Genomic DNA, 10,271 nt, shown 5'->3' with positions numbered 1-10,271 from the left:
TTTTTTTTTTTTTTTTTTTTTTTTTTTTTTTTTTTTTTTTTTTTTTTTTTTCAAGTAGGCAAAAACACCATTTTGATTCCTATATTTGTAGTCATAGTCAATTCAGTCCCTATATTTTGTAACAGTCAATTTAGTCCTCATTATTTTCCATTGTTATTAATTCCGTTCCGTTCCGGCCGGAACGGACGGAATTTTCGTCCGGTATGCAAAACGGTACTGGAATGACCTGCGTTCCACCTCGGCTCAAATTTCGGGCCATTTCGGGTCATTCCGGCCATTCCGGCGATTCCGGTAAATTCCGGCCGAAATGGGAATTTCGGCCGGTAACAGATTTTGCCTGTTATATTAAAAAAAAAAAAAAAAAAAAAATCCTGAAACTGCAAAACGACGCCGTTTTGGACAGAACTTAAAAACCTAATCTTATGGTCTGCTCTTCGGGTCTTCATTTGTTGTTCATCACTTCTCTGATTCTTTTCTTTCCACTCTCACTCTCAAGTCTCAAGCTCTCTCTCACTCACTGCCGTCACTGCTCACTGCTCACTGTGCAGTGTGCTCTCAGCTTCGATCTATCACTGCTGTGCTTTCTGCTCCTTCACTCTTCACTCTTTCTCTACTTCGGCCAAAGCAGGTATTCTTTCTCTACTCTCACTCTCTCAGATTTTTTAAGATTTTTTTTTCTTGTGATTTGTTAACTATTAAGAATCTTAAGATTAAGTGTTAGGAGCTGAAGATATGTGTGATTATGTGTTAATTTTCTCTCGGATTGTCATAATTTTTTTTTCTTATGATTTTTTTGTGGTTAAGATTTAAGAACTTAGTGTTTTTGGTTTTACTCTGTTGAGTGATTTATGACAATGAAATGTTGTGTAAGAAACCCAGAAATTTTCGGATTGTCATAGTTTACTATTCATGAAATGTTGTGTTTTACTAAAACACAACATTTCATTGAACAGTAAACTATGACAATCCGAAAATTTCTGGTTTTTTTCTTATGATTTCTAAGTTTGTGGTTAAGATTAAGACGTTAGAGTTAAGAATTTAAGATATGTGATTTGTTTGTTCATCCATTTCATGCAAATTAAATTAAATTTTAGCTACAGCATTTGATTGAATTTCATTTCATTTTCATTGAACAGTAAACTATGGTTGTCATTCATTTTCATCATAGTTCAGCTGGTACTTCTTCTGCTTCTGTGGCCTCTGCCCCTGCAAGATCAGAGGATCCCGCATGGGCTCATGCCGTGCAGTGCCTAATGCGAAAAAATAATACTATCTGTTTGCATTGTAATAAGTTGATTAAAGGGGGTGGTATTACTAGACTTAAGTATCATCTTGCTGGGATTAGGGTCAAGTTGAACCATGTAAAGTTGTTTCATCTGATATTAGGTTTCAAATGAAACAAATGATTGAAGACTTGAAAAAATCTAAAACACAACTAAAAAGAGGAATTTGTATTATTTGATATTTAGTATTGTCTTGTTAATCTTTTTATTGTATGATGTTAAATTGATGTTATATGATGTTTAAGACTTAAGAGTTAAGACTAAATGATTTGTATTATTTGATATTTAGTTATTTATTTATTAGAATTGACAATTTTATGTTCTACAAGAATATATATAAATTGTTTTTTAGGAACCCCGAAACACTCTGAAACGGTACGCCGAAATCGGCCGGTACCGAAATATTCCATTCCACTGGAGAAACCGAAACGGGCTCCGAAACGGTATTAATAACTTTGTTATTTTCAACTTGCAATTAATTTGGTCTCTGCCGTTAACTCATTAACGAAAAATGTCTATATGGCTAATGAATTACATATATAATTGGCACACTTAAAGCTTGCTAATAAAATATTTCAATTGATATTTAAAAATGTCATGCCAACCTCATAAAAATTCATCATGCCAGGAAAAAAATTGAATTGCTAATTTTAAAGAAAAATATAAATGAATCAAAAAAATCAACTTAGCCATTTCCTTTTTCTTTCAATTTCTTGGATGCCAATTTCCTTTTTCTTTCAATTTCTTAGATGCCAAACACATCTAAAATCACCATGGATGTGTTTGCTTAGATCAAACTTTTCTCAACAAGTACCCCAGCCACCATTGTCCAACCAAACTTTTTCCTGCTCAAATCTGCAAAATTTTCAGATCTGCAATTTTTTCAAATGTCCCAAACTCAAAGCACAAAAGTAATGAACAGCCACTCAATTCTCTCATACGTAATGGGCTTGATTTCCCTCTCTCAAACCTAGGTCCAAACCCTGAACCTCAACCTCTGAAATTGACATTGAACAATCAGCCACAGTGTTGCCAAAACCACTAATCATCTGATCCATCTTCATCTTCAGCCTAATCCCAAGCCCAAATCAAAGACCACATGCCTCATTGAACTATCATGATCTTGATATTGGTACCAAATCCAGTGATAACCATGAGGAAGCAAGGGTTTATGGAATCAAATATATCAAGAGTAACTTGAGCAAGTTGGTTTGTGTGAAGATCCTGACAATTTATTATCCCAACCCTTCCATCTGGCAAGTTATTATAGAAGGAGAAATAACCAAGAGTGTATTTATCCGAAGCACCCATCTCATAACTATGAGATGGGTTTGTTTCATCATCTTGATTATGGTTTGTTTGATTTCTTATTTCGGATTTCATGTGAGTTTGGGGATTGGAATTATTTTGCCATAATGGTTTTAAATGTGTTTGGCAGCCAAGAAACTGAAAGAAAAAAAAAATTCTAAGTTGATTTTTGTTATTGTTTTCATTTTTTTTTTTTTTTAAATTAGCAATTCAATTTTTTTCCTAGCATGATGAATTTTTATGAGGTTGACGTGGCATTTTAAATAACAATTAAAATATTTTATTAGCCACGTAATGTGCCAACTGTGTATTCCATTAGCCACGTAGGCATTTTTTGTTAGTGAGTCAACGGCAGGGACCAAATTGACTACAAGTTGAAAACAATAAGGACCAAATTGACTGCTACCAAAATGTAAGAACTGAATTAACTATGACCTCAAAATGTATGGACCAAAATGATGTTTTTGCCTTTCAAGTATACATACATTTGTAATATTTTAATAAGTTACTGGGGAGAGTGGACTTATAGGAAAGCCAGAGTCTTCCAAAATAACGGGTAAAAAAAGTTTAATTAGTAGCTTTATCTCATAAAATTTGTGTGGGTGAAAATAATCGCGGCTCTTTTAAAGTCATTGATATGCTAGATACCTTTAATCATGAAAACGAGTGACAACATTAAAAGACTTTAAACTTATTAAAGTCTCATCGAGTATTTGGTCATTGTTCAAAACTTCCAAAGTCTTTTGGTTATTGTTACATGGGATGTGGATGGGTAGAAAACTAGATATGTAATTACAGTCCATTTTTATTTTTATCTTATTTGAGAAAACGTAATGGATGACGTAAAACTGACTCAGATGTCATGATTGCTACACATTTGATAATTGCCATATACTTAGTCTGCAATTATGCAGTCTACATCAAACAATTATTATATAGTCCAAAATTTCAAGATCATAGCTTTCCAAGTTTTTTAAAGTTTCAAACAATTTCAAGATCATAGCTTGAAATTTTGGACTATATAATAATTGTTTGATGTAGACTGCATAATTGCAGACTAAGTATATGGCAATTATCAAATGTGTAGCAATCATGACATCTGAGTCAGTTTTACGTCATCCATTCTTGAAATTTTGGACTATATAATAATTGTTTGATGTAGACTGCATAATTGCAGACTAAGTATATGGCAATTATCAAATGTGTAGCAATCATGACATCTGAGTCAGTTTTACGTCATCCATTACGTTTTCTCAAATAAGATAAAAATAAAAATGGACTGTAATTACATATCTAGTTTTCTACCCATCCACATCCCATGTAATGATCAAGAAAATTTATTTTTATATAAACATATTTATTTAAGTTTAAACTCCAAATTACATCCTCCAACTTTAACTTATTTTCAAATTAGTCACTTAAGTTTCATTTTTTTTTTAAATCCTTAACTTAAATATGTTTTCAGTTTAGTCATTTCGTCAATATTGTCCAATCTTGCTATTAGTTCAATATCGTCCAATGTGGATTGGTTGGAAGGAATACAATGAAAACAAATGAAAGTTAAAGGACTTAAATGATAAAGAGTAAAACTTAAAGAACCGAATTAAAAATTAAGTCAAAGTTAGAGGTGTAATTTGTAATTTAACCTTAGTTTAATAAGTATTAATAAATAAAAAGTCAATTAGAGACCTTTTAGAGTAAAGTATATATATTAATTAAAATTTTCTCTAGGAAATATAATCAAACCTAAATTAAAATTTATTTAGTGTTAGGTTGCTTTATTTGAAAAGATAGTGTATTCTAATCAGTTATAATTATCAATGGAGACATTACAGATTCCAATCTTCCCTCTTCCGTTATAACTATTGAATTGAAAAAACATACAAACTTCAAAATGTGTGGTACTATTAGAGAAGACTTTAATCCTAATAATGTTGCAATGAGTCTTTGGTTAGCGTTTGTAAAATAAATTTAGACTTGGAAATAGGAACGGACCTAGGATTTCAGGATAAGGGGCCGAAGTATAAGAAGAAAAAAAAGTCCAAATAGATATCCATTTAGTACTAACAAACTATCAACCAAGATCAATATGTGAAATCATTGTTTCTTAATATATTAAGATGCAATCATTTACCAACAAAGACAAAAAAAAACACAAAATAATATTGTTTCTTAAGAGTATCAACTATTGCCAAATATATATATATATATATATATATATATTCACAAACCATCCATATCAAAAGGGGCCCCCCAGATTTGAACCCAAAGAGAAGCATGGTCTAGTGTAACATTACTTGCATTCATCCCTTTACGCCATCTAGTGAGCATCAACAGTTGGTTGTCAAAGGTCCACGGCCCCCCTCTCAAAATACGACTCATATCGAATTCAGACTGAAACTTAAACTGAAAAAGATTCGACCCAACTTCTACAATCTGTAAATCCATATTCAGTCCCCATGCTCTCCGTAGAGTATTCATGGCTGCCCTTTTATTGAAGGCCTTACATGTCAGGAACTTACCAATGAGGCTCACGTTGTAACTTTCAATCTCAGTCAATCTGCCCTCATCAGAAATCTCAATAACTTCTTCCTCTTCTGCCGTTAACTTCATATTTTCCAAGCTATCAATTACGTCGTCCGCCATGATAGTTCAATAAGTGAAAAGTGAAAACAGAAAATTCAGCCCCTTAGGATGAAACCAAGGGAGAGAGAGACTCGTAAAAAACGAGAGAGAGAGCTCCTACAGAGAGGAGAGCGACTCAAATGGGTGGGTTTGGGATAGACATAATTGAGTTTGGTATATAAAACCCATTTACCCATTAAAATCTATTTAACTAATTGCTTCTAACTCAAATCCAACCCAACCCAATTATTATGGATAAACCCCAACTCACCCAATTACCCAATTATTATTACCAAAATGCCATTAAAGTAAAAACTCCAACACTCTCTTGGATTCCCTTTTCCACTCTCTCTAGTCTCCATTCTTGGTATTAAAAAATTCCACATAAGCACATCCACATCAGCAATTATATTAAAAATCCAAATAAAAAAAATATATTTTCTTTTCTTTTCTATTTTCTCTCACTTTCTTAGCAACCAAATAGTGCAACAAATACAAAGAAATGTCATTTCAAGCTCAAAACTTTCCTGGAATTTTGAAAGCAACTGTCCTTAAAACAAATAGAAATTCTTCTGAACCAAAAAAAGAGAAAAAAGAACGCATTCTTATCAATTACTCCATTCTTAAACTACCCACATTTAAAATAAATAAATAAAATTCAAACCTAGTAATGGTGTTTGAGATATAATGTGAAAACTATCAAGTCAAAAAAATACGTATTCGAACTTCTCTGAAACCATCTTTCGTGTTTGATTATTAAACTAGGTGACACCAATTATATGCAAGAAAAAGATTAAAGCAAAGCATTCAAAAAAAAAAAAAATTTCAAATAGTCTGTCTGTTTACCTTTGTACTTTCAAAACAACTAACCAACGTCGTCAAATGCAGTGTTGAAGTCGAAACCATTCCTGTTTAAGTCAACAAGGTAAACTAATCCAAGATGCGTTGCAAATCTTCAAACAATGCTAGGATAGCGTGGCTGCGGCGCAGGGTATGGTGGAGGTCTTGGCCCTACTGTGTTTACCAGAGTAGGACCATTAGGAGGATCTGCCAACTTCAACTCCTTAAACTCAACAGAAAACTTGAGCATAAGTACTCCAATGGATTCCATGAGTTCTAGATGAGAACTAAAAGGGGAGAGAGAGAGAGAGAGAAGTGTTTGGAGGTCGAGAAAATGAAAGAAAATGAAAACCCAAACACTGAAATGTCTAAAGGCTTCTTTTTTCTTTTTCATTTTTTATGGGAAGGGCTAGGTTGAATTTAGGTATATTGTTTTTGGGTTAAATGGGGTTTAATGGGTTTTTAGTTAAAACCCAATAATCACTGGGTCTAATTGAGTTAATGCCTATTTAACCCAGCTAATAATTGGGTAAGTTTGGGTTCAATTAGAATGGATGGGTAAATAGATTTGAGCTTACTTTGTCATCCCTATGTTTAATATCCTAGTTTTTTTAGATGAATAATTTGTGTCATAAAATGTTATTTTTGTATCACTCTATTTGTTCCCCTCTCCTCTAAAAGTCTTGGTAAACTTTGAGAATGGTTTTTTTTTTCAACCAAGTTTATGTGAGATACCATTGGACAATGACGGGTTGGGCTGGGGCAATTGGGCCTATCCAATACTTTGAATTTGAAAATAAATAGCTCTATTTGTTTACTCACTTTCTCAATCTCTTTCTTTGTCTTGAAGCAAAAGGAGCAGCGAATAATGTCAAACAATTAAATCCCTCACTGAATAAGAAGTGAGCATGTGGGACTCTCTACCTCTAAACCATTTTCTCTCTATCTTCAAAGGTGCGAATAATGTCAGACAATTTGCCTAAATTCTCTGAATCATTATTCACCCAACAAAAACAACAAGAGTCAATGTGGGACTCTTTACCTCTAGAAATCCTACTCGCATCAACTCCATCATAACTTGCACCTATGTTTACAAAACATGGAAATCTCTCATCCAAAACCCTTCCTTCATTTCTGACCATCTCTGCCATTCCACCACAAAATACGATCATCGCCTCTTACTCCTCAGGCTCTGCTCTAAGAAGGTGGTACTTGGGACTAGGATGCTGGTATGGTTCAAAGATGAAATGAAGTTCTACGCATTGCATTGGGATTGAAAGTTCAAATAGCATTGGAAACACTATGAACGTTTAGACCCCCAAACAACAAATTACCAATTCAAGCTTTATATCAAACAATGTATGTGTGGAAAATGATAACAAAATTATAACAGAAATGATAAACAATCTAAACCAATTAAAATCACATCCACAACAAAAATTAAAAGGTAAAGATTAAGTGAAGAGAGATGCGAACACAAAGACAATACGGCGATGTGTTATCGAAGAGGAAACCGAAGCCCTTGGCATAATACCTCTCTGCCGCCTTCCAAGCGGTCAATAATCCACTAAAATATGTAGTTAGAATACATGAACAGCAATAGACCCTCCAAGCCTAATCTACCCAGGTACCTAAGCCCTCCAAACTTCTTGCTCCAACGAGGTTGCGCCAAACCTTTTTCTTCTTTAGCTTACCAGATTCCGCTATAGCCCATAGCATCAACCAATAACTATTGGTCCCTTCCAAACTGCTTCCCTTAGCACCAAAAGAACCTTCTCACAGACATAGGTATGGTAAGAAAATGATTTGGTCAAGAACCTCTCAATGATGTATCAATGGAGAGGAAGAAAGTAGTGGAATTTGAAAAGTCTCTTAGGTGAAGATTGTGGATGAATCAATCTTGTTTTTCTCTAGGGTTTCTCTCTCAAAATTCTCTCTGAAAGCTCTCTACATTTCGTGGGTTTAAGGGGTATTTATACTAGAGTGAGATAGGAATGCGAAGAGTCAAGTTTTTCAAAACAGAGCTAGTTGGCGACTTGGCCTCGCAACTTGGCTAAGTCTCAAGTTCAAGCCGCGAGCTAACAGAACAGCCAGGCTGGACTTTTTGTCCTGTAGTACTCCAGCTGGCGCGACTGTTCATCTTCTCGCACGCTTCACTTGTGTGCTGAATTTGGCGGCTTACCAGTCGCGAGTCACCCGCAAGTCCTAGCTGCGAAGCCTTGCATTCTTGCACTTTCTTGAGCATTTCTTCACACTCTCTCACTCACTACCCTTACATGAATCCCACCTAAATACAGGGTTTCTAAGTGCTGAAATACAAGCAAATTGACACAGAATAAAGCCAATAAGATGGTTAATTAAATTCAACCTTACAGGGACAACCAAGATTTTATTGAATACCCAGGTTTGATGACTTCCATTTCCATGCTCAATGCTTTCGCGGAATATTTCGTGTGGTGGTACTTGTAACGACCTCGTTTGCCTTGTCGATGATTTCGACTGCTACTCTCACAATTTTATTCTCTGGAACCCTTGCGTTAGAAAGTTTGTCCAACTTCCTAAACCCAATATCGAATTCCCTAAACACCTCACCTTCATCGCTTCTTTTAGGTTTGGATTTGATACCAAAACCGATGACTATAAAGTGGTGAGGATTATGACTTTTCGAGATAGAGACAACTTAGGCATAGGCGAGTCTCCACCCGAAGTTGAGGTTGGGGTTGAGGTTTATTCACCTGCTACTGGTGAATGGAAAACGCTTACTGCCGTGCCTCCTACAGGTACTGAATTCTATGGTCACCCACATTCTTTTATCAATAGGGCTCTACATTGGGTTGCTTTCAGAAGAACTAAAGACAATATGTTTCTTGAGTTTGTTTCGGTACTCAATTTGAAGGATGAGGTGTTCCGTGAGATAGCCCTGCCAAAACTTGGCATAAATGGGAATAAGTTGCCCACATTTATTTCAACATATGGGAATTCCCTTGCCTTGTTTCAAAAGGTTTCTATGGACCCTCTTAGCATATGGCTAATGGAAGAGTATGGGGATGCATCCTTGTAGACCAAAATAATAACTTTTGTTGATCAAGGTCCCAGACGAAACAAGCCTTAGGTAGAAGGTTTTAGGAAGAGTGGTGAGGTTATATTGTTAATGACCAACGGAAAATTGGTCTCACGAGGCCTTAAGACCCAAGAAATTAAAGATCTTGGGATTCCTAGATCTTATAATACTTTGTTGATTCTTATGTTGAGAATCTAGTTTTTCTCAACAAAACCAACCATGCAATTACTTACTGAGGAAAATGAAGGAGGAGAAACAATAGGGAAAGTAACATTTTGTTTTGGTCTTTACTTTTATGGTTTTCTATTTTGTCATTCATATATGTTAGAGATATATTAGCCCATTAGTATAGGCTCAAGCCTAATTCTACTTTGTGTGCAAACCAAGTCTCTTACTTGTACCAAAAGTCTATTAGTCTAGGGTTTAGTCTACTGTATATACCCATGTTATGGTTCATTTTAATACATGATTTGCATTACACTTGATGTAGCCCTTCAGAGTTTCTTCAGTAGATGTAGGCCGTAAGGTTGAACAACGTAACTCTTGTTTTCTTGAACTCCTATTTTATGTTTCCTTCTTCCGCATCTATTCAAGTATATTCAACATGGAATATATTACAACTAATATTTAACATGGTATCAGAGCTACCTTCCTGTGGCTATGGTTTTCTGTCCTCATGGTGTGTTTAAGAGCAATCTTTGTCTTCCTCAGTGTTTGTTCACTGCGTTTATTTTCTTTGGCTTCCTACTGCTGTCATCAAAACTCTCTGGTATAGTCATGCCACCTTTAGAAGTCGCATCAACACTAAAAGACCATTGTCTTCCTCAAACCACCATAACAGAGCCAAAATTTATTCAAGGGATCTTCTCAACCATATCAAATCTCAAGATTTCATCAAGCTTCCATCTTGAGTTTAAAAGAGGGTGTTTGAGATATATTAGCCCATTAGCATAGGCCCAAACTTAATTCTACTTTGTGTGCAAGCTAAGTCTCTTACTTGTACTAGAAGTTTATTAATCTAGGGTTTAGTCTACTATATATACCCATGTTATGGTTCATTGTAATATAGGATTTATTCTACACTCTAATATATTATTGATGTAATCCTTTAGGGTTTCCTTAATGGACGTAGGCCGTAAGGCTAAACCATGTAG

At 34.9% G+C, this 10,271-nt stretch overlaps 1 protein-coding gene across 1 annotated transcript; it reads right to left on the bottom strand.

Moving 5' to 3' along the window:
- Nucleotides 1–4,814: 4,814 nt before the first annotated feature.
- On the bottom strand, nt 4,815–5,237 carry LOC112016916 (uncharacterized). The gene has a single exon (XM_024049374.2). The coding sequence runs from the start codon at nt 5,235–5,237 to the stop codon at nt 4,815–4,817; it is 423 nt and encodes a 140-aa protein (XP_023905142.2).
- Between the last annotated feature and the right edge of the window lie 5,034 nt (nt 5,238–10,271).

This window comes from Quercus suber, unplaced genomic scaffold (genome assembly GCF_002906115.3).
Source record: "Quercus suber isolate HL8 unplaced genomic scaffold, Cork oak 2.0 scaffold_586, whole genome shotgun sequence".
Classification (NCBI taxonomy): Eukaryota; Viridiplantae; Streptophyta; class Magnoliopsida; order Fagales; family Fagaceae; genus Quercus; species Quercus suber.
This window is presented reverse-complemented; position numbering and strand designations above follow the sequence as displayed.

What these genes read in the sequence shown, in the direction of transcription:
- LOC112016916 (XM_024049374.2), bottom strand. Translation starts at nt 5,237, where the DNA reads ATGGCGGACGACGTAATTGATAGCTTGGAAAATATGAAGTTAACGGCA.